The 24,388-nt window shown below is 53.5% G+C and overlaps 1 protein-coding gene across 1 annotated transcript in view; it reads right to left on the reverse strand.

The window, feature by feature from the left end:
* Nucleotides 1–24,388, reverse strand: part of LOC144246561 (uncharacterized) — a 1,050,450-nt gene that overhangs the window by 166,825 nt on the left and 859,237 nt on the right. The window contains exon 13 of the mRNA XM_077784471.1: nucleotides 9,525–9,534. Within this exon, the coding sequence (XP_077640597.1) occupies nucleotides 9,525–9,534 (10 nt within the window). The remainder of the gene's footprint in view (nucleotides 1–9,524; nucleotides 9,535–24,388) is intronic.

The following is a 24,388-nucleotide window of genomic DNA, read 5'->3' on the forward strand; positions in this document are numbered from 1 at the left end:
TGAAGGCACCAGCACTGCGGCCTGGCTCTGCCACTCACCCTCCTGTGCTGGATGGAACAGCACCACCTCTTCAGTCTCTTGTGGCTGGGGCAGCTCCAGGGCTGCCTTCTTCCTCTTCCATCCAGGTCAGCTTGGGCACTCTCAGGGCTCCCTGCCCCATGTCACTGACCGGATTTCTGGCTACCCTCAGGAGAGATAACTTGGAAAACTCTGGGGTATCAAGTTCCATGCTCTGCCCTCGAGGGCACCTGCAGAATTGAAGCCTCAGAAGGCCACAGGTCAACGAGTCCTGTGGTCTGGCCTCGAGGTCAGCTGCAGGAACAGTGCCTCAGGAAAGCTCTGGGTAGGGCAGGAACGAGCGCGCTGTGCGGGGGCTCCTCACAGCACCGCTCTGTCCCGTCCTGTCCCATCACCTGCTCCGAGCACTGTGGCGTGCTCTTGCCACTTCCAGCTCCTATGTCAGCACGTGTCACAAAGGGCCCTTGGAAACCCAGCTCCATTCCATGCTGCATGTGTCACAAAGGGCCCTTGGAAACACTGCCCCCTGTGCTGGGGCTGCCCCCTGCCCACCCAAAGTGGTCCAGGTTGGAAGGAATCCCTGGTCTCAAGTGTCTGAGACAGCCTGACAGGATCTTTAGGAACGGCTCAGACCATCAGCAAACGCTGCCCTGCTCTGCGGGCTCAGGGCAGCAGAAGGAGCCCCCAGGGCTGCCGACGCAGCCACGCTGGGAAGGGCACAGGGCCTTCCACAGAAGCTGGCACAGACTCCTCAGGACACGTCCCGGCTCATGGTCATCCCAAACCCGCGAGTGTGACATGGACAAGGAACTATGGGCCAGGGCAGGAATGCTGCTCTGAGCCCTGGGGCCCGGGGAGCGCTGACACCAGCAGGTGAGGCAGAGTCCCTGCCCAGGCAGACCTGCCACCCCCTGAGCCCTTGCAGGGCTGGTGCCATCTCCTGCCCCAGAGACCTGTGCCCCCGGGGGCTTCTGTGCCAGAGGGAGCCAAAGCCCAGGGGCACTGGGGGCTGTGCTCCTGCCTGCAGGGGCTGTTGGCAGGAACACCTGGAGCAACTGCTGGCAACAATGAGTAGATGGCAAAATGGTTACCCCTGCCCCGGTGTAGAGATCTAAGTGGCCATTAGAGTACAGCTCTCCCCTCTTGTTCCCTGCAGCAGAATCAGGACCATGAACAAAAGCAGTCACAGATATTCTTTCTGGGCCCTATAAGCAAAGCTGTGCCAAACCACAGATGCTGCCTTCAAACAGACTCAAATTCCAGCCTAGACCTCTCACCTCCCAGACAACTCATTCTCCAACACACCTTCAACACCAACAGCCTGCAAACACCACACAGAAGCCCTCAACATCCCGCCAGGACCCCCAGCTGTCCCTGTTCCTGTCCCTGTCCCTGTCCCTGTCCCTGTCCCTGTCCCTGTCCCTGTCCCTGTCCCTGTCCCTGTCCCACCCTCCCACAGATGCCCTGGTTCCCTGCACGTGCTGTGGGATGGCACTCAGGAGGATCTGCTCCAAGGCCTTCCCCGGCAGCAAGCTCAGGCTGCCAGGCCTATGGATCCTGGATCATCCTTCCCACCGAACCTTCCATTGGCATGGCTCTTCCACTGGCACATCTGCGCTCAGCTGGGACTACTCCGCTCACCCAGGGCTCCTGGTAAAGGATGGAGAGCAGCCTGGCAAGCTCTTTCTCCAGCTCCCTCTGTGCTCTTGGGGAAGGTAGAACCTTCCACAGGAAAGCAACTGCTGCCACAAGGAGTGGGTGGCATCAGGCAGCTCTGGGGAAGCCCCTCAGGAATGCTGTATCCTGAGGGAACACTGTTGGCCTTGACCTGTTGGCACCTGCAAAAGCTTCAAATCAGCTGCCTCAGCTTCCAGGGCCTCTCTTGGCCAGCATCCGGACGTGGATGCAGGACGGCTGCCAGGTACTGCTGGGACCCAGCGGGACAGGACCGGCTGTCTCGTGCCCACGCAGCAGCCCTGACACAGCCAGGGCCATCCCGAGAGCAGACAGACGCTCACGGGCCAGCAGAGAGGAGCAAGGAGCCCTGGGCTCCTCTCAGGGTACCTCAGCTGGGCTCGCTCCACAACACGCCCCCATTGGAAGGCCTGCTGATGCCCAGCTGCCAGAAATGCCTCCCTTGTGCTCTCCAAGATGCACAGGGAGAGCCAGTGAGCAGGACACTTGGGAGGCAAACCTTCCAAGCCTTTTCTGAGGCCTGGCACACACCAAGATCAGCCAAGACTCTCCACCACACTGCCTGGCCAAAGGGGGACACTTGGATCTGCTTCACTGGGAGCTCCCTGGGAAGCACTTTCCTTGAGAAGCAAGCCCCTGTTCTCCAAAGGCATTTCCCCAAATGTGCAGCTTTTCTGGCCAACACCAACACACCCTTAAAAAATGCTGGCAAGGCTGAAGGCCTTCATGTCCTTTCAGGACAGGCACTCCAGCTGTAGCTCCTATTCCCCCAAGTGTGTTTCCAGGTGGAGGTTCAGAGGTACAGCCCCAGGCTCTCTACAAACACAAGCTGCCCACTGCCTCTTCACCTGCCTCAACTCCAGCCTGTGGTCACGGCAGCAAAACCAGGCTGTTCCTGGCCAGAGCCCAGAGCCCTGTTCCTGCAGGATGCTCTTGTCAGCACCTTCCAGGACTCTCCGCTGTGCACGCAGCGCTTTCAATGCCCACTCCCAACCGGCTGTGGAAGGCAGAGCACAACCTGGCTGGCTCTGCCACCAGCACACCCCAAACACAGGCGGAGGAAGAAGCAGCAGGGGCTGTTTTGTGGCCATGCCCAAGAGAGACTGGAAGGTGCCCTCCCTCTGCTCTCACTTGGTTGGCTTTCTGACTGGCTCTGAGCCTGGGGCTCCTGGAGCCAGCTGGCATTTGCTCTGTGCACATGGGGGAGCTTCCAACAGCGTCTAACAGAAACCATTACTTCATCTACCAAAACCTGGCCATGCAAACCCAACAGACTTTCTTATCTATTTCCCACCTCCTCACTACACTAGGAATTTAATTCTAGTGATGATAATCATCAAGTGGTGACCAAGAGAGAAATTAAATATGTAAGTCTGCAGACACTGAAGTTCACACTACAGACTAAATGAAAAAATGCCTCAAACCTACTCATCGCAGAGACTAACTGCTGGCACATTTGTACATGTGCATTTATTCAATAAAACTCATTAATTAGTTGCAATGATTAGGCTGAATACTAATTTCGCACCAAGACCCTTCTGCTTTTGGACCCAATCCCAATTGAAAAGTATTATAATAACCATTACATTTTTGGTAAAGACACATGCCTGATCTACATCCCACTGGAGCCACAGGTGGCACTGAATTTTAATGTTAAGGATTGGAACATACTACATTCCTGATCATGATTTAAATTGACAGCTCACCCTTACTGCTTATGTGACAGCCCTCAGGTATCCATCTGACACTACAGACTGTCTTTCCCAGGTTCAACACCTACACAAACAGAGAGATGGCCTCCCATCACATCTGCATAGGTAAGATGGGCAAAATGAGAGAAAAATTTCCCTTTCTGATATGAAATAAAGAGGAAAGCTGGCAGTCCTAACCCAGAGCTCTGCAGAAGGCTCTGTGGGGAACGCACCTGACGTTATTGAAGCTGTGTGTTCAGCCCAGAGCCCTGGAAAGATGGGACTGGCCTGGCTGCCTCAGCCTGTTTGGCACTGGCTCTTGCACTGTTCTGGCCGTGCTGCTACAGCACTCACTGCTTGCCCAGCTTCCCTGCCATGTGTTGTACATGTTCCTGACCCATAAATCCTGTGAGACTATTGCTGATGGAGTAGGGAGGAGTCACACTTTGAAAGAACCCTCTCCAGTTCCCCTTTGTTTGAACAGATGTACAACTTCGGCCATGCCTGGGAAGTGTTTCCTCACAGCCCGCAGTGCACCTTCCAATCCCTGGAAGTCTGAAGGGAGCACTAGGAATTCCAACATCCACTAATGCAGACAAGGAGTGAAATCCTTTCTTACCTGAAATGGGTAGGAAAACACATTAATACCGTGAAGAAAGTAGCATTCCTTCCCAAAATGCTATGGGTTTGAGATTCAGTGTTCAGTTTAGAAAGGTTTTCTCCCCATCACTGAAGTCCAGACATCATCACTAAACATTCTGAGGCCCTTTTCTCAGCTTCTCTGCTCCACCCTTCTTGCCAGCACTGGATGGCAGTGTCAGACTCCACTTGGCACAAACTCCTCTGTGTGCTCCCCTCCTGCTGAAGGAAAGCTCGTGCCAAACTGTTCCTTCCCTGCTTTCCAGCCACAATGTCCACAGCCTCCCTCTGAAACATCCTCCCCTAAATGTCTGTCCCTTCAGAGGAGCACACACCCCTGGCTGTGCTTTGCACACAGGGTCTCTGTTTCTGTGGTGTTTGCATTTCAGCCTGTAAGGGGAGCACAGGGTGCAAGGAGAATGCCAGAGGCAAAAGATAACAGGAAGTCATCTGGTTGCAAACAAACAATTCTGAAAAGTTTATTCCTTTGCTTAAATCCATCTTATTAATGGAAGTCTGATATTTATAACATTCAATACAGAGAGTATTTCAAATAATCAATACAGAAACTATTTCTAACAATCAATACAGAATATAACAACCAATACAGAGATGATAGCAATCAAAACAGAGTATTTTTAACAATCAGTACACAGTATTTCAAACAATATAGGGTATATCTAACAATCAATACAGAGAGTATTTCTAACAATCAATACAGAGAGTATTTCTAACATTCAATACAGAGATTATAGCAATCAATACAGCATATTTAACAATCATTACACAGAAATAAGGACATTCTTAAACTAAGGAACTTAAGGAATTTCAAGCAGCAAGTTTTTCTTACAGGAATGAAGTAATTTAAAAGGTAATTCAACAGGTCTATCCATAAATTCTGGAAGATATCCTCTGGTTCTGCCCATGGAGATGCAAATGGCCCTGAGCAGCAAAGGGCTTTGTCAGGAAGGCCATTCCTTTCCAGGCTTTCCCCAGGAGCTCCAGGTCAGTCTTTTCTTCTCTGTGCTCCCCTCTGGCTCCATTCCTATGCTGCCTCCAGATCATGAATGTGGCAGGGACAGCCAAGCAAACCACTGTGCATGTGTGCCAATGGATCTTTCTTCCAGTTCCCACAGAGGCCATGCCAGACACTCCTGTCTGGCTTCCAGGTCTGCAGTTTCCTTCTCCAAGTGCAGCTGGTGCTGCCAAAGGATCACCTCCTGCTCCTTCATCCTCTGGAAAATTCCTCTGCCGTCCTCAGAAGAAATCCCATTCTTTCCAGGGGGCTGGTTGATGCTGACAATGGCCATCAGCACCAGGTACCTACGGAAGATTCCTTCAGCCATGGCTGATCCTTCCCTGAAAGAGAAAGAAAGGAGGACAGAGCCAAGATCCAGACTATATTGCCTCGGGAAGAGACAGGAAAGAGGCTCGCCCCTGGCAGGAAGCCTCTGGCCAGCCCTGCAGAAAGGCTGGAGGCCAGAGGTGCTCCTCAGGGCTCGCCTGCTGCTGCCATTTCCAGTCCAGCTGCCCAAAGAGGCTCCATGAGCACGTGGTGAGGAGGAAGAGGAGGAAGGTGCGAGACACAGGGACATGAACCTGAGCAGCCAGGTTTGAGGAGAGAGAAGCTCAGCATTGCAGATGTCAGAAGAAACCAAGCCCAGTCCCCCAAGCAGGAGGAGGAGAGGAAGGGCCCCCCAAGCTGGCTGCAGGCAGACAATGGAGACCTTTCCCAGATGTTCCCAAATGGGCTGGGGGGAGGGAATACACGGCCCTGCTTTCCAGCTGCTCCCACCACTTCTGACCCTTCCACTGTCATGAGTGAAAGCCCAATGAAATCCTGCTCAGCATGGGCAACTGGGCCCTTGAAGGACTTAGTGTCAGGTCAAGGCTTCCTTTCCCTCCCAAAGCCTTCCCTTGGCAGCCTTGGGCAGGGGATTCATCCTCCCTCCCTCCTCCTTCCCACAGACCTGCTCGGAACCACTCCATGGGCACTTTCCATTCTCTGTGTCTGTCCTCAAGTGCAGTGCCAACCTGGGTCAGTCCTGGCTCTGTCCTGAGCTCCCAGGAGCTCCCAGGCTGAGATGGCAACGCTCAGCCACACCAGGGCCCTGCCCCTGCCAGCAGCACCCCCACAAGCAGCAGCAGCAGCAGCAGCAGCAGCAGCAGCAGCAGCAGCAGCAGCAGCAGCAGCAGCTGCAGTCGCCTCTCAGCTGTTGGTGCCCCTGCACTGCAGCCCCTCCCGCTGGCATCAACGTTCCCTCATGGCCTTGGAGACATTCCTGAATCCATCCATGGGGTCACAGAGCCATGGAATCCCAGAGTTCCAGGTTCCTGGAATCTTAGAGTCATTGAATCCTGAGAACCACACTCAGAGGAGGAGGAGGAAGAGGAGGAGGACGAGGAGGAGGACAAGGAGGATGAGGAGGAGGAGAACAAGGAAGAGGAGGAGGATCAGAGGTGGAGGAGGATGAAGAGGAGGTGGAAGATGAGGAGGAGGAATAGGAGGAGGAAGAGAGAGAACGAGGACAAGGAGGATGATGAGGAGGATGAGGAGGAGGAGGAGAACGAAAAGGAGAAGAAGGATGAGGAGGATGAGGACGAGAAGGAGGAGGATGAGGATGAGGAAAAGGATGAAGATGAGGAGGACAAGGAGGACGAGGATGAGCAGGATGAGGAGGATGAGGAGGAGAAGGAAGATGAACAGGAGGAGGAGGAGGACAAGGCGGAGAATAAAGAAAAGGAGGAGGACAAGGATGAGGAGGACCACGAGGAGAAGGACGGGGAGGATGAGGATGAGCAGAATGGGGAGGACGAGGAGGAAAATGAGGAGGAAGATGAGGAGGAGGAGAAGGAGGAGAATGAGGAGGAAGAGGAAGAGGAAGAGGAAGAGGAAGAGGAAGAGGAAGATGAGGAGGAGGAGGAGGAGGAGGAGGAGGAGAAAGAGGAGAATGAGGATGAAGAGGAGGACGATGAGGAGGAGGGGGATATGGATGAGGAGGATAAGGAGGAGGAGGATGAGGAGGAGGACGAAAATGAGGAAAAGGACAAGGATGAGGAGGACAAGGAAGACAAGGAGGACAAAGAGGAGAAGGAGGAATAGGAGGAGGAAGAGGATGAGAATGAGGATGTGGAGGAAGATGAGGAGGAAGATAAGGATGAGAAGGACAAGGAGGAGGAGGAGGAGGAGAATGAGGACGAGGACGAGGACGAGGACGAGGACGAGGACGAGGACGAGGACGAGGACGAGGACGAGGACGAGGACGAGGATGAGGATGAGGACAAGGATGAGGACGAGGATGGGAACAAGAAGGAGGAAGATGAAGAGGATAAAGAGGAGGAGGAGGCGGAGAAGGGTTTGTTAAAAGAGCAGTTAAAGAATGAGGAGCTGGGAACCTTTCCCCATGGAGAACCCATCTCCCAGATGTGCTCCATGCCCTTAACAATGCCCCCTGGGGAAATGGAAACCCCCTGGCTGTGCATGGCTGCTCCCAGTGTGCAAATACAGCCCTGGGCAGTGAGACTGGGACTGCCTGGGAAATTGTTCTGGGTGTGATGGCCCTGGCAGGGCCTGCCCAGAGGCTGCAGGGCTGGACCTTCATCCACTGGAATTAGTCAGGATAATTCAGAAGAAAATGAGAGTTAACAATGCAGGAACAGGAATCCAGATTCCTCCAGGACACTTTGGTTTGGTAACTGCTCACTGGAGCTTGGCCTTGCAAAGTGCTCATGTCATGGGAGGAGGAACTGATGCAGATTATCAAGGGGAAAATGAAGTAATTTGGTTAAAGAATAGTGAACAAGATTGGATTATTCAAACCCATGACAAGGTAGCACAATTATTGATATTGTCAGGGTTTAAAACAATTGGGAAAAAAGTAGATCCACCTCAAATCACTGTTGTTGGTGGAGATAAAGGGTTTGTATCCATCAGTGCTAATAATGGGGCCAGAGTGTGGCTCCAGAGGCCAAAGGGCCTCCCGAGGCAGCTGAAGAACAGCTCCTGGGAAGGACAGCAGTGTTTGAATCCTGAAACCTGGTCAGGAACAATAAGAATGTGTCCCTGCAGTCAAGTGCTCTATGTGAGAACAGGTAGATATTACAGGAGTTTGTTTTACGCATCCTGCCAGACCAAATCCCCCTGTTTGCCCCAGTGAAAACTTGTGACCTGGGCTCCATCTAGGATGGAGCCAGGGCCAGACTCTTGTACTGACCAAGATGCATCCCTTGAAGGCCTTTTAATAAATACCTGCTTTATTCCTTTAACACTGCCTAGCTCTGTTCTAGGCAGCCTCTCAAGGCATCACCACCAAACCAAGGGAGCACGGATGAGGTCTGTCTGTGTGGGCCTCCTGGGGACCACCTGGCCACCTTGGCATGTCGAGGGCTGCTTCTCACCTGCCCTGAAGCCCTGGGGCTCTGGGCTTTCCTTCCTATGGGAGAGAACTCTCCTTCTCCTCCATGGGCCATGGCCAAAACTGGGATTCCTCCTCCAAAACTCTGTACATCCAAGGATTGCTCCCAAGTGAAAGCTGCCAGGACAGACAGGTCTGGCTGCCCTTGGCCTCTTGGGAGCTGTGTCTCATCTGCTTTAGAAACACTGGGGCTGGTGCTTTCCTTCTAATGGAAAAGAACCTTCTTTCTTCTCAAGGTGTCTGTGGTCAAAGTGGAGATTCCATCTCACAAATTCCATATATCCAAGGATTCCTCCAAGACAAAAGCTGCCAGGACAAACAGGTCTGTTTGTCTGAGCCTCCCAGGAGCCACCTCTTTCTTCTTCTGCCTTTGAAATGCTTGGGCTCTGTGCTTTCCTTCCTATGGAAAGGAACTGACTTTCTTATCTATTCAGGAAATGGCTAAAACTGGGATTCCACCTCTAAAATTCCCTATATCCAAGGGTTGTTCCCAGACAAAATCTGCCAGTACCATCTGATCTGGCTGGCTTTGGCCTCTGGTGGCTGCCCCTGCCACACTGGGGCTAGGTTCTTTCCTTCCCATGGAGATGACTGTGACACTGTGGGCACCTCATGAAACCAAGGGGATCATTGTGGCACCACTGGAGCCCATGGAACCAAGGGGCCATGGTGACACTGTGGGGCTTCATGGACCCAGAGACCATTATGACTCTGTGGGGCCTGATGGAACCATGGAGACCATTCTGACCCTTCAGGGCCTCGTGTCACCAAGGGGACATTGTGACATCTCAGGGCCTCCTGGAAGCAAGGGACCATTGGGACACTGTGGGGCTCCATGGGATAGGAGAACATGGACCAGGTCTGGCTGGCTTGGCCTCCCAGGGGCCACCTGACGGGTCTGGCTGATCTTGGAATGTCAAGGCCTGCCCCTCATCAGCTCCTGGAGCACTGGGGCTCAGTGCTCTTCTCTGTATGGAAATAACCGTCTGCTATTTCAGATGTCCATTGCCAAAATTGGTACCCTCCCTAAAAAATTTCCTATTTGTAAGGGTATCTCTCAGAACACAATCTGGTGGCTCTGGCTGGCCTTTTCCTCTGGTGGTCAATTCTCATCCACCCCTAAAACAGTGGCACTCTGTTTCTTCATTCATGTGGAAAAGAACTGGTCTTCATGTCCAGGGACCATGGCCAAAACAAGAATTAGCCACAAAGCTCAGCTGGGCTCACGGAACCATCTGGAGCCCCAGGCAGATATTGACTCTGCCAGTGATGCCATCCTCCCTCCTGTGAGAGAAAAGGACACAGGGCAGGCACACAGAGGAGCAGCATGGACACACCGAGGGCAGGGAAGAGGAAGTTGAGTCCTAGATGGGAGGGATGAGGAGATGCCTTGATCTTGGGGCTGAAATCCTCTGCTAAAGCTATGGAGAAGGATATCATGGATACATCAGACTCTCTTTTTCCCTATAATGCATTGAAAAGTATGGGGAGATGACTTGTTTCAGCAAAGGCCTCCATCTAAAGTAAGGTAATGTTGCAGTAGCTGTGATCCCACGAGAAGTTTGAACAGAGAAAGAGAGCACAGTGGTGAGACCCCGTGCCCTCAGGGAGAGAAGAAGACCTCTGTTCCCAGAGATGAAGATGATTTCAGAAATAGAAGGAGAGAACCTTTGCTTTTGACAGCTCTTCTTTAAACTAATACCCCATAAACTGACATGGCCCATAAACACAGCTGTGAGAAAGGCTGTGAGAAAATTGGAGGGACTTCACAATTGCAGATTTTTCTGAGCAGCTGCAATTTGTGGAAGCTAAAAGCCATGCGATAACTGTTTTCTTGTGGAGACGCCTCCATAACATAAAAAAGAGGAACTTCTTTCCCTAAGAGAAGAGAAGAAAGACAATTCTAGAGATGTTAAACTGACTGAAAATACTTGTTTTTTTCTCTCTACATTGTCAGGTTGTCAGGAGAGAGGAAGTGTTCTGAAAGTTTTGTTCTGGTCCTTATTGCTCCTTCTTTATTTACTGTTAATAAACTTTTCTTTTTACTCTAGAAGTTTGACCTTTGCTATTCTCCTAATCCTACCTCACAGCAGGAATTGAGTAAGTATATTCTAGTGTGTGCACTGGTAATTAGCCAACACTGAACCCACTACACTAGTCGATGCATTGGCCGAGAAATCTCAAATTGGTGAAGCAAAACCAGTAAAGGAATGTTCATGATGAACTGCATTACAACAGTGGCAAATCAAGGTAGAGCCATGGTTTGTCAGGACTTGCTTGATCCTAATGAGTCCCATGGTGCATTTGGAGCTGAGCACTGGAAGCTCAAGGCCTGAGAGGGGATTGCAAAAACCCTTCCAGAAGTTAAAATCAAGAGGAAAAACCCAAAGTGTCAGGAGGTACTAATGGGACTTACTTAGGTCCATCCCCAACACAAACTCCTCATGGACTCCTTGGAGGAGAGAACTGGAGGCCAGGATGGCACAAAACTTCTCAGTCTGGAAATGAAAATTCCAAAGTACCTTAGAAAAGTTAAGTATCTCAAAGCATTAAAGAGCTCCACTGAGTGTCAGTACAAAGCTCTCAAGGGACTCATTAAAGCAGATTATTGGGGCCATGATTGCACAAACCTCTCACAGAGTCTGTATCAAAAGGCAAACACCAAGTACCTCAAAACAACTAAAGTACCTTGAAGCATTAATGGGCCCCACTGAGTGTTGTTCCTGACAAAGCCTCTCCAGGGACTAATTACAGCAGATAATTGGAGGCCAGGATTGCAGAAAGCTCTCAGAGACTCCAAGTCAAAAGCCAAACCCAAAGACCTTTGAAAAACCTGCAGTCCCTGGGAGCATGAAGGAGCCCCCGGGGCCATTCCTGACCAGGGCTCCCCAGGGACTCCTTCCAGCAGATCCTTGAGGCCACTGGGATGTGGGCATGGGGGGGATGCTGAGGGCAGGACCAGGGGCTGACAGTGCCCAGCCTGGCTGGGGCTGTGCCAGGAGGCCCCAGGGCCTCAGGACAAGGTGTCTCCTCACAGCCCTTGGTGGCACAGACCCTGCTGTGCCCCAGGGCACCAAGACTTGGCTTCTCTTTGTCCCCACCTGGCATCAGTGCCTCCAGTTCTCTGCTCTGCCTGGGGCGTGGGGACACTTTCTCAGTTGTGTCCCTCAGTGGGACCCATTAAAAGTCCAAGAAACTTTGGAGTTGGATTCTGGCTTGGAGTTCTGGAGAGGTTTCTGCAGCTCCCTCTCAGGGCCTGATGTTCAGGGCCTGAGCACAAAGCCCCAGAGGGTCATTAAAGTCCTTGTGCTGTGTCTGTGCTGCTGAGCTGGGCCGGGCTCCTGGCACAGAGGGTGATCCTGGTAACCAGGAAAAGCTTCAAAAGCACATTTCTCTTGCTGAGCAGCTCTTCTGCCAGCCCAGCAGGGCTGGGGCACTGCCTGCAGCCAGCCCGGGCACAGCACAGAGGCACAGAGAGCTTCAATCAGTCAGGGCTGGGAAGGGGCTGAGAAGTGCCTGGGGCAGAATCACTGCCAGCCCTTGGCACAGGAATCTCTGGCTGCAGGACAATGCAGCTGCAGCTCCTGGAGAGATCTCCTAAAGCTGGAACATGCCAATGCCCACAGACCCTGTGAGTGCATTCTCTGCTCATCTCCTGTGCAGAGCAGCCAGGGGTGCCCAGGGCTGTCCTGCAGAGCAGGGTCCTGCAGCCCAGGGCGCTGTGCTGGGCCAGGGACTCTGCTGCCTGCCAGGGACAGCTCTCAGCCGGCCCTGGAGCTGCTCCCAGCGCTGGCCAGGAGCTGTGGGGGGAAGGAGCCACCCTGAGCAGGGCAGGTGCTGCTGCTGAGAGGGGCTGGCTGGGGCAGGGCTGCTCCCAGCTCCAGACCAGCCTGGGCACAGCTCCGGAGGACACTTCCCAAAGAAGGTAAGCCTGGAGCTCAGGAGCTTTCCTGAGAGTGTTTTAATTCGTTTTTGGAGAAGGATGAGAGAAAAATATTTTTGCTTTTTATATATTTTTCATATATTCATAGTTCTGTAAATTATTATATACTTATACATGTATAATCTTTAATTAACTCTATTAATCTCTTAGTTAACACTATTTAACTACTATTATATCATTTTATAATTATATTCCATAATTAACTCTAGTACTTTTCCTAACTTTTCTCTTAGATCTTAGAAAAATAAGCTAACCATCTAAACACAGTTCTGAAATACTGTATAGTCTTATTATCAGGAAGAGGACCTACAATAAGAACATTTTGGTTTTCGGCCATAATGTGACCAGTCATAAAAAAAGTGAAGGCAAAGAAGCCCTTGGACCGACACCAAAGGGTTGATGCAGGGCTGTGTAACTGGGGCAACTGAAACTCCTATTGGATGTCCCTTTTAAATATCCTAATTAATCAACCTAAATGAACTGTTGAAATCAGGGACTTATTTTCCCTCATCCCCCTTGGGACACCGGGAAGCTTCCAATAAAGGTCTTGTTTTTACTTCACTGTTCTACATTGTTGCAAGGAGCTTTTTTTCTCTTTTGATAATAGACAAGAGGGGGATGAGAGAAGCAGAACAGGAATTGTAATCCCAGAATCACAGAACATTCTAAGTTGAAAGGGACACATGGGATCATCAAAGGAATGTTTGAACATTTATAGAGACTCCAGAACTGTGACTTTGGATGGTCAGTGTCTCTGCTGGGAGCCTCCCAAAGGGCCTTCAGCCACTCCTCAGCCCTGGGCAGCAGCAGCATCACCTCTGCAGGGCCCAGCAGGGCTCTCCTGAGCTGCCCTTGCCCAGCTGCACACAGAGCCTGCCCCAGCCAGGGCCCTGCACACAGGCAGGTTTCTGTAGGGCCGGGCCGAGGGCACACGGGGTGGGATGGGCTCAGTGAGCGCTGGCAGGGACAAGGCACCTCTCAGGAGGGGATGTCCAGGCCCAGGGAGATGCTCAGGGAAGCAGAGGGGGCTGAACAGAGTAGTGCTGGGGGAACAAGCCCATCCAGCCCCTCACCTTCCCTCAGCCACAGGGAATCCTTTGCCTCTCACATCTCTCAGTGGCAAACTCTGAGTGCAGCAGGAATGCTGGGGATTTCTGACCTCAAAGAGACAGGAATCGTGTGTGGGTAGGAAATCAATTCCTAAATCCAACCCCTGCCATCAATTTCTCTTAGAAGTGTAAGTGCAGATGGTACCAAACCTTTCTGCAGTAGGAGTGATTCCCCTGACAAATCCTGAATATCCAGCCTTGTCCCTCTGCCCCATGGCCACAAACCCAGGGCAGCTGGACAGGGATGGCTCCTCAAGAGCCCCCACGCCCAGGCCTGTCTGCTTCTGGCACACTCATCCAGCACAACTGGAGCTCAGGCAGGGACCTGGGTGAAGGTTTTCCCAGAGCAGGAACAAGGGTGGGTGAGTCCCAGCAGGACAGGGAATGGCCCAGGTTTGGCTCCAAGCAGCCTCTCCTGACTTGTCCCTGTCCTTTCTCCATGAACAGGTGCCCATGTGCAGCCACAGCAAATGTCCAACAGCAGCTCCATCAGCCACTTCCTCCTGCTGGCACTGGCAGACACGCGGCAGCTGCAGCTCCTGCACTTCTGCCTCTTCCTGGGCATCACCCTGGCTGCCCTCCTGGGCAACGGCCTCATCATCAGTGCCGTAGCCTGCGGCCACCACCTGCACACGCCCATGTTCTTCTTCCTGCTCAACCTGGCCCTCAGCGACCTGGGCTCCATCTGCACCACTGTCCCCAAAGCCATGCACAATTCCCTCTGGGACACCAGCAACATCTCCTACACAGGATGTGCTGCACAAGTTTTTTTTTCTTTTCTGCGCTGCAACAGAATATTTCCTGCTGACCATCATGTGCTACGACCGCTACGTGTCCATCTGCAAACCCCTGCACTACGGGACCCTCCTGGGCAGCAGAGCTTGTGCCCACATGGCAGCAGCTGCCTGGGCCAGTGGCTTTCTCAATGCTCTCATGCACACAGCCAATACATTTTCCCTGCCCCTGTGCCATGGCAATGCCCTGGGCCAGTTCTTCTGTGATATCCCACAGATCCTCAAGCTCTCCTGCTCCAATTCCCACCTCAGGGAACTTGAGCTTCTTGTGGTTACTAGCAGTTTATCATTTTGTTGTTTGGTGTTCATTGTTTTCTCCTATGTACAGATCGTCAGGGCTGTGCTGAGGATCCCTTCTGAGCAGGGACGGCACAAAGCCTTTTCCACCTGCCTCCCTCACCTGGCTGTAGTCTCTCTCTTTGTCAGCACTGCAGAATTTGCTCACCTGAAGCCTGCCTCGATGTCCTCCCCATCTCTGGATCTGGCCCTGTCAATTCTGCGCGACGAAATCCTGCTCAGCGTGGACAACTGAGCCCTTGAAGGGCTTAGTGTCAGGTCAAGGCTTGCTTTCCCTCCCAAAGCCTTCCCTTGGCAGCCTTGGGCAGGGGATTCATCCTCCCTCCCTCCTCCTTTCCACAGACCTGCTCGAAACCACTCCGTGGGCACTTTCCATTCTCTGTGTCCGTCCTCAAGTGCATTGCCAACCTGGGTCAGTCCTGGCTCTGTCCTGAGCTCCCAGGAGCTCTCAGGCTGAGATGGCAATGCTCAGCCACACCAGGGCCCTGCCCCTGCCAGCAGCACCCCCACAAGCAGCAGCAGCAGCAGGAGCAGCAGCAGCAGCAGCAGTCGCCTCTCAGCTGCTGGTGCCCCTGCACTGCAGCCCCTCCCGCTGGCACCAACCTTCCCTCATGGCCTAGGAGACAGTCCTGAATCCATCCATGGGGTCACAGAGCCATGTGATCCCAGAGTTTCAGGTTCCTGGAATCCTAGAGTCATTGAATTATGGGAACCACACACAGAGGAGGAGGAGGAGGAGGAAGAGGAGGAGGAGGAAGAGGAGAGGGAGGAGGAATAGAAGGAGGAGGAGGAGGAGGAGGAAGAGAAGAAGGAGGAGGAGGAAGAGGAGGAGGAGGAGGAGGAAGAGGAGGAGGAGGAGGATGAGGTCGAGGAGGACGAGGATGAGGAGGAGGAGTAGGTGGATGACGAGTAGGAGGAGGACAAGGAGGAGGAGGATGAGGAGGAGGAGGAGGAGGACGAGGAGAACGATGAGGACGAGGAGGAGGAGGAAAAAGAGGAGGAGGATAAGGAGGAGGAAAAGGAGGAGGAAGAAGAGGAGGAGGAAGAGGAGGAGGAGGAGAAGAAAGAGGAGGACGAGGAGGAGGAGGACGAGGAAAAGGATGAGGAGGAGGACGAGGAGGAGGAGGACGAGGACGAGGAGAACGATGAGGACGAGGAGGAGGAGGACAAAGAGGAGGAGAATAAGGAGGAGGAAAAGGAGGAGGACGAAGAGCAGGAGGAAGAGGAGGAGGAGGAGGAGAATGAGGAGGACGAGGAGGAGGAGGACGAGGAAAAGGATGAGGAGGAGGACGAGGAGGAGGAGGACGAGGAGGAGGATGAGGACGAGGAGGAGGAGGAGGACGAGGACGAGGAGGACGAGGATGAGGAGGAGGAGTAGGTAGAGGACGAGGAAGAGGAGGACAAGGAGGAGGAGGATGAGGATGAGGAGGACGAGGAGGAGGAGGAAGAGTAGGAGGAGGACGAGGACGACGAGGACAAGGAGGAGGAGGAGGACGAGGATGAGGATGAGGAGGACGACTAGGTGGAGGAGGAGGAGGACGACGAGGAGGAGGAATATGAGGATGACAAGGACGAGGACGAGGAGGATGAGGAGGAGGAGGACGAGGAGGACGAAGAGGACGAAGAGGACGAGGAGGAGGACGAGGGGGACGAGGAGGAGGAAGAGGAGGAGAAAGAGGGGGAGAAAGATGAGGAGGAGGATGACGACGACGACGACGACGAAGAGGAGGTGGAAGATGAGGAGGAGGAATAGGAGGAGGAAGAGAGAGAACAAAAACTTGAGGATGATGATGAGGAGGAGGAGAACAAGGAGGAAGAGGAGAATGAGGATGAGGAGGAGGAGGAGGAGGAGGACGAGGAGGACGACGAGGAGGACAACGACCACGACAATGACGATGAAGAGGAGGTGGAAGCTGAGGAGGAGGAATAGGAGGAGGAAAAGAGAGAACGAGGACAAGGAGGATGATGATGAGGAGGAGGAGAACGAGGAGGAAGAGGAGAATGAGGATGAGGAGGAGGAGGAGAAGGAGGAAAATGACAAGGAGGATGAGGATGAGGAAAAGGATTAAGATGCAGAAGACATGGAGGAGGAGGAGGAGGAGGAGGAGGAGGAGGAGGAGGAGGAGGAGGAGGAGGAGGAGGAGGAAAAGGAAGATGAACAGGAGGAGGAGGAGGACAAGGTGGATAATAAAGAGGAGGAGGACAAGGATGAGGGGGACCAGGAGGAGAAGGACGAGGAGGATGAGGATGAGCAAGATGGGGAGGACAAGGAGGAGGAAGAGGAGGAAGATGAGGAGGAGGAGAAGGAGGTGAATGAGGATGAGGAGGACAATGAGGAGGATGAGGAGGATAAGGATGCAGAGGAAAAGGAGGAGGAGGATGAGGAGTAGGACAAGGATGAGGAAAAGGACGAGGATGAGGAGGATAAGGAGGACGAGGAGCAAAAGGAGGACAAGGAGGAGGCGGACGAGGAAGACGAGGAGGAGGAGGAGGAATAGGAGGATAAAGAGGATGAGAATGAGGATGTGGAGGAGTACAAGGAGGAGGAGGAGGAGGAAGATGAGGAGGACGAGGAGGAGGAGGAGGAGGAGGAGGATGCGGAGGAGGAGAAGGAGGAGGACGAGGAGGAGGACGAGGACGAGGACGACGATGACGACGACGACGAAGAGGAGGTGGAAGATGAGGAGGAGGAATAGGAGGAGGAAGAGAGAGAACGAGGACAAGGAGGATGATGAGGAGGAGGAGGAGAGCGAGGAGGAAGAGGAGAATGAGGATGAGTAGGAGGAGGAGGAGGAGGAGAATGACAAGGAGGATGAGAAGGGGGAGGAGGAGGAGGAGAATAAAGAGGAGGAGGACAAGGATGAGGAAGACGAGGAGGAGAAGGATGAGGAGGATAAGGATGAGCAGGATGGAGAGGATGAGGAGGAGGAAGAGGAGGAAAATGAGGAGGAGGAGGAGGAGGAGAATGAGAATGAGGAGGACGATGAGGAGGATGAGGAGGATAAGGAGGAGGAGGATGAGGAGGAGGATGAGGAGGAGGACGAGGAGGAGGAAAAGGAGGAGGATGAGGAGGACAAGGAGGATAAGGAGGACAAGGAGGAGAAGGAGGAGGACGAGGAAGACGAGGAGGAGGAGGAATAGGAGGATAAAGATAATGAGAATGAGGATGTGGAGAGGACAAGGAGGAATAGGACGAGGACGAGAAGGACGAGGAGGATGAGGAGGACGAGGAGGAAGAGGAGGAGGAGGAGGAGGAGGAGGAGGAGGAGGACGAAGACGACAATGAGGAGGAGGACGAGGATGAGGACGAGGAGGACGAGGAGGAGGAGGAGGACGAGGACGAGGAGGAGGACGAGGACGAGGAGGACAATGAGGACGAGGACGAGGAGGACAAGGAGGACGAGGAGGACGAGGAGGACGAGGAGGACGAGGAGGAGGACGAGGAGGAGGATGAGAACGACGACGACCAAGAGGAGGTGGAAGATGAGGAGGAGGAATAGGCGGAGGAAGAGAGGGAACAAAGACAAGGAGGATGATGATGAGGAGGAGGAGAACGAGGAGGAAGAGGAGAATGAGGATGAGGAGGAGGAGGAGGACAATGGCAAGGAGGATGAGGAGGGGGAGGAGAAAGAGGAGGAGCAGGAGGAGGAAGAGGAGGAGGAGGAAGATGACAAGGACTAGGGCAAGCGCAAGGACGATGAGGAGGAGGAGGAGGAGGACAAGGAAGAGGAGGAGGCAGAGAAGCATGAAGAGGAGGAATAGGAGGAGGAAGAGAGAGGACAAGGACAAGGAGGATGATGAGGATGAGGAGGAGGAGGAGGAGGAGAAGAAGGATGAGGACGAGGACGAGGAGGAGAAGGATGAGGATGAGGAAAAGGATGAAGATGCAGAGGACAAGGAGGACGAGGAGGAGGAGGAGGAGGAGGAGGAGGAGGAGGAGAAGGAAGAGAATAAAGAGGAGGATGACAAGGATGAGGAGGACGAGGAGGAGAAGGACAAGGAGAATGAGGATGAGCAGGATGGGGAGGACGAGGGAGGAGGAAGAGGAGGAAGATGAGGAGGAGGGAGAAGGAGGAGAATGAGGATGAGGCGGACAATGAGGAGGATGAGGAGGATAAGGATACAGAGGATAAGGAGGAGGATGATAAGGAGGAGGACGAGAATGAGGAAAATGATGAGGATGAGGAGGACAAGAATGACAAGGAGGAAGAGGACGAGGAAGATGAGGAGGAGGAGGAGTAATAGGAGGATAAAGAGGATGAGAATGAGGATGTGGAGGAGGACAATGAGGAGGAGGAGGACGAGTAGGAGGAGGACGAGGAGGACGAGGAGGTAGGAGGACGAGGAGGAGGAGGAGGAAGAGTAGGAGGAGGACAAGGATGAGGAGGACGAGGAGAACGAGGAGGACGAGAAGGAGGACGAGGAGGAGGACGTCCTCCTTGTCCTCTGCATCTTCATCCTTTTCCTCATCCTCATCCTTCTCCTCCTCGTCCCCGTCCTCCTCCTCCTCTGCCTTATCTTCCACATCCTTATCCTCCTCATCCTCCTCATTGTCCTCCTCATCCTCATTCTCCACCTTCTCCTCCTCCTCATCTTCCTCCTCTTCCTCCTCCTCATCCTCCCCATCCTGCTCCTCCTCATCCTCCTCATCCTTCTCCTGGTCCTCCTCATCCTTGTCCTCCTCTTTATTCTCCTCCTTGTCCTCCTCCTCCTCCCTGTTCATCTTCCTTCACCTTCTCCTCCTCCTCCTTCTCGTCCTCCTTGTGCTCTGCATCTTCATCCTTTTCCTCATCGTGTTCCTTCTCCTCCTCGTCCTCCTCCTCATACTTCTTCTCCTACTCCTCCTCCACGTTGTCCTCCTCCTCCTCATCCTCATCATCCTCCTTGTCCTTGTCCTCTCTCTCCCTCCTCCTATTCCTCCTCTTCATGCTTCTCTGCTTCCATCCTCTTCCTTGTCCTCCTCCTTCTCATCTTCCTTGTGCTTGCCTAGTCCTTGTCATCTTCCTCCTCCTCCTCTTCCTCCTCCTGCTCCTCCTCCTTCTCCTCCCCGTCCTCATCCTCCTTGTCATTTTCCTCCTCCTCCTCCTCCTCTTCCTCATCCTCATTCTCCTATTCCTCCTCATTCTCCTCCTCCTCCTCATCATCCTCCTTGTCCTCGTTCTCTCTCTTCCTCCTCCTATTCCTCCTCCTCATCTTCCAACTACTCTTGGTCATCGTCGTCGTCATTGTCCTCCTCCTCCTCCTCCTCCTCCTACTCAACTTCCTCGTCCTCCTTGTCTTCTGCATCTTCATCCTTTTCCTCATCTTCATCCTTCTCCTCCTTGTCCTAATCCTCATCCTTCTTATCCTCCTCCTCCTCCTCGTCGTCCTCCTCGTCCTCCTCCTCCTCCTCTTCCTCGTCCTCCTCATCCTCCTCCTCGTCCTCTTCGTCCTCCTCGTCCTCCTCGTCCTCCTCGTCCTCGTCCTCATCCTCCTCCTCGTCCTCCTCATCCTCATCCTCCTCCTCCTTGTCCTCCTCTTCCTCGTCCTCTACCTACTCCTCCTCCTCATCCTCGTCCTCCTCGTCCTCGTCCTCCTCCTCCTCCTCGTCCTCATCCTCCTCCTCGTCCTCCTCCTCCTCGTCCTCCTCCTCATCCTTTTCCTCGTCCTCCTCCTCCTCGTCCTCCTCATTCTCCTCCTCCTCCTCCTCTTCCTCCTGCTCTTCGTCCTCCTCCTTTTCCTCCTCCTTATTCTCCTCCTCTTTGTCCTCCTCCTCCTCGTCCTCATCGTTCTCCTCGTCCTCGTCCTCCTCCTCCTCGTCCTCCTCCTCATCCTTTTCCTCGTCCTCCTCCTCCTCGTCCTCCTCTTTCTTCTCCTCCTCCTCCTCTTCCTCCTCCTCTTCTTCCTCCTCCTTTTCCTCCTCCTTATCCTCCTCCTCTTTTTCCTCCTCCTCCTCGTCCTCATCGTTCTCCTCGTCCTCCTCCTCCTCCTCCTCATCCTCCTCCTCCTTGTCCTCCTCCTACTCGTCATCCACCTACTCCTCCTCCTCATCCTCGTCCTCCTCGACCTCATCCTCCTCCTCCTCCTCTTCCTCCTCCTCCTCCTCCTCTTCCTCCTCCTCCTTCTTCTCTTCCTCCTCCTCCTCCTCCTCCTTCTATTCCTCCTCCCTCTCCTCTTCCTCCTCCTCCTCTTCCTCCTCCTCCTCCTCCTCTGTGTGTGGTTCCCATAATTCAATGACTCTAGGATTCCAGGAACCTGAAACTCTGGGATCACATGGCTCTGTGACCCCATGGATGGATTCAGGACTGTCTCCTAGGCCATGAGGGAAGGTTGGTGCCAGCGGGAGGGGCTGCAGTGCAGGGGCACCAGCAGCTGAGAGGCGACTGCTGCTGCTGCTGCTGCTCCTGCTGCTGCTGCTGCTTGTGGGGGTGCTGCTGGCAGGGGCAGGGCCCTGGTGTGGCTGAGCATTGCCATCTCAGCCTGAGAGCTCCTGGGAGCTCAGGACAGAGCCAGGACTGACCCAGGTTGGCACTGCACTTGAGGACAGACACAGAGAATGGAAAGTGCCCACAGAGTGGTTCCAAGCAGGTCTTTGGGAAGGAGGAGGGAGGGAGGATGAATCCCCTGCCCAAGGCTGCCAAGGGAAGGCTTTGGGAGGGAAAGGAAGCCTTGACCTGACACTAAGCCCTTCAAGGGCTCAGTTGCCCACGCTGAGGAGGATTTCGTCGCGCAGAACTGACAGGGCCAGATCCAGGGATGGGGAGAACATCGAGGCAGGCTTCAGGTGAGCAAATTCTGCAGTGCTGACAAAGAGAGAGACTACAGCCAGGTGAGGGAGGCAGGTGGAAAAGGCTTTGTGCCGTCCCTGCTCAGAAGGGATCCTCAGCACAGCCCTGACGATCTGTACATAGGAGAAAACAATGAACACAAAACAACAAAATGATAAGCTGCTAGTAACCACAAGAAGCCCAAGTTTCCTGAGGTGGGAATTGGAGCAGGAGAGCTTGAGGATCTGTGGGATATCACAGAAGAACTGGCCCAGGGCATTGCCATGGCACAGGGGCAGGGAAAATGTATTGCCTGTGTGCATGAGAGCATTGAGAAAGCCACTGGCCCAGGCAGCTGCTGCCATGTGGGCACAAGCTCTGCTGCCCAGGAGGGTCCCGTAGTGCAGGGGTTTGCAGATGGACACGTAGCGGTCATAGCACATGATGGTCAGAAGGAAATACTCTGATCCAATGAAGAACAGAAAGAAAAAGAGCTGAGCAGCACATCCTGTGTAGGAGATGTTGCTGGTGTCCCAGAGGGAATTGTGCATGGCTTTGGGGACAGTGGTGCAGATGGAGCCCAGGTCGCTGAGGGCCAGGTTGAGCAGGAAGAAGAACATGGGCGTGTGCAGGTGGTGGCCGCAGGCTACGGCGCTGATGATGAGGCCGTTGCCCAGGAGGGCAGCCAGGGAGATGCCCAGGAAGAGGCAGAAGTGCAGGAGCTGCAGCTGCCGCGTGTCTGCCAGTGCCAGCAGGAGGAAGTGGCTGATGGAGCTGCTGTTGGACATTTGCTGTGGCTGCACATGGGCACCTGTTCATGGAGAAAGGACAGGGACAAGTCAGGAGAGGCTGCTTGGAGCCAAACCTGGGCCATTCCCTGTCCTGCTGGGACTCACCCACCCTTGTTCCTGCTCTGGGAAAACCTTCACCCAGGTCCCTGCCTGAGCTCCAGTTGTGCTGGATGAGTGTGCCAGAAGCAGACAGGCCTGGGCGTGGGGGCTCTTGAGGAGCCATCCCTGCCCAGCTGCCCTGGGTTTGTGGCCATGGGGCAGAGGGACAAGGCTGGATATTCAGGATTTGTCAGGGGAATCACTCCTACTGCAGAAAGGTTTGGTACCATCTGCACTTACACTTCTAAGAGAAATTGATGGCAGGGGTTGGATTTAGGAATTGATTTCCTACCCACACACGATTCCTGTCTCTTTGAGGTCAGAAATCCCCAGCATTCCTGCTGCACTCAGAGTTTGCCACTGAGAGATGTGAGAGGCAAAGGATTCCCTGTGGCTGAGGGAAGGTGAGGGGCTGGATGGGCTTGTTCCCCCAGCACTGCTCTGTCCAGCCCCCTCTGCTTCCCTAAGCATCTCCCTGGGCCTGGACATCCCCTCCTGAGAGGTGCCTTGTCCCTGCCAGCTCTCACAGAGCCCATCCCACCCTGTGTGCCCTCGGCCCGGCCCTACAGAAACCTGCCTGTGTGCAGGGCCCTGGCTGGGGCAGGCTCTGTGTGCAGCTGGGCAAGGGCAGCTCAGGAGAGCCCTGCTGGGCCCTGCAGAGGTGATGCTGCTGCTGCCCAGGGCTGAGGAGTGGCTGAAGGCCCTTTGGGAGGCTCCCAGCAGAGACACTGACCACCCAAAGTCACAGTTCTGGAGTCCCTGTAAATGTTCAAACATTCCTTTGATGATCCTGTGTTTCCTTTTCAACTCAGAATGTTCTGTGATTCTGGGATTACAATTCCTGTTCTGCTTCTCTCATTCCCCTGTTGTCTATAATCAAAAGAGAAAAAAAGAACCTTGCAACAGTGTTAGAACAGTAAAGTAAAAACCAGACCTTTATTGGAAGCTTCCAGGTGTCCCAGTGGGAATGAGGCACACCCAGCCCCTGATTTCAACAATTTGTTAACGTTGATTTTTTAGGATATTTAAAAGGAACATCCAATGGGAGATTCAGTTGCCCCAGTTGCACACCCCTGGCTCAATCCACTGGAATAAGTCCAGGGCCTTATTTGTCCCAGTTTTTCTTATCACCGCTCACATTCAAAAGCCAAAATACTCATCTTGTGGGTTCTTTCTCTGATAAAAAGTTTATATAGCACTTTAAAAATGTATTTAGACATATATAGTTCTAAAATCTAAGAGAAGGTAAGGAAACATACTAGAGTTAATTAAGGATCATAAATAAAATGAGTATATAATAGTAGTTAAATAGAGTTACTTAAGAGTTTGAGAGAGTTAGGTAAGGATTATAATTTTATAACTACATAAGAGTAATTTACAGAACTATGAATATATGAAAAATATATGAAAAACAAAAATCTTTTTGTCATCACCCCAACTTTCCCATCCTTCTCCAAGCAGGAAATTGAAAACACTCTCAGGAAAGCTCCTGATCTTTACAGCAATCCCAGGCTTACCTTCTTTGGGAACTGTCCTCTGGAGCTGTGCCCAGGCTGGTCTGGAGCTGGGAGCAGCCCTGCCCCAGCCAGCCCCTCTCAGCAGCAGCACCTGCCCTGCTCAGGGTAGCTCCTTCCCCCCACAGCTCCTGGCCAGCGCAGGGAGCAGCTCCAGGGCCGGCTGAGAGCTGTCCCTGGCAGGCAGCAGAGTCCCTGGCCCAGCACAGCACCCTGGGCTGCAGGACCCTGCTCTGCAGGACAGCCCTGGGCACCCCTGGCTGCTCTGCACAGGAGATGAGCAGAGAATGCACTCACAGGGTCTGTGGGCATTGGGATGTTCCAGCTTTAGGAGATCTCTCCAGGAGCTGCAGCTGCATTGTCCTGCAGCCAGAGGTTCCTGTGCCAAGTGCTGGCAGTGATTCTGCCCCAGGCACTTCTCAGCCCCTTCCCAGCCCTGACTGATTGAAGCTCTCTGTGCCTCTGTGCTGTGCCCGGGCTGGCTGCAGGCAGTGCCCCAGCCCTGCTGGGCTGGCAGAAGAGCTGCTCAGCAAGAGAAATGTGCTTTTGAAGCTCTGCTTGGTTACCAGGATCACCCTCTGTGCCAGGAGCCCGGCCCAGCTCAGCAGCACAGACACAGCACAAGGACGTTAATGAC

The sequence above is a fragment of the Lonchura striata genome, chromosome 6, assembly GCF_046129695.1.
Source record: "Lonchura striata isolate bLonStr1 chromosome 6, bLonStr1.mat, whole genome shotgun sequence".
In the NCBI taxonomy this organism is placed as follows: domain Eukaryota; kingdom Metazoa; phylum Chordata; class Aves; order Passeriformes; family Estrildidae; genus Lonchura; species Lonchura striata.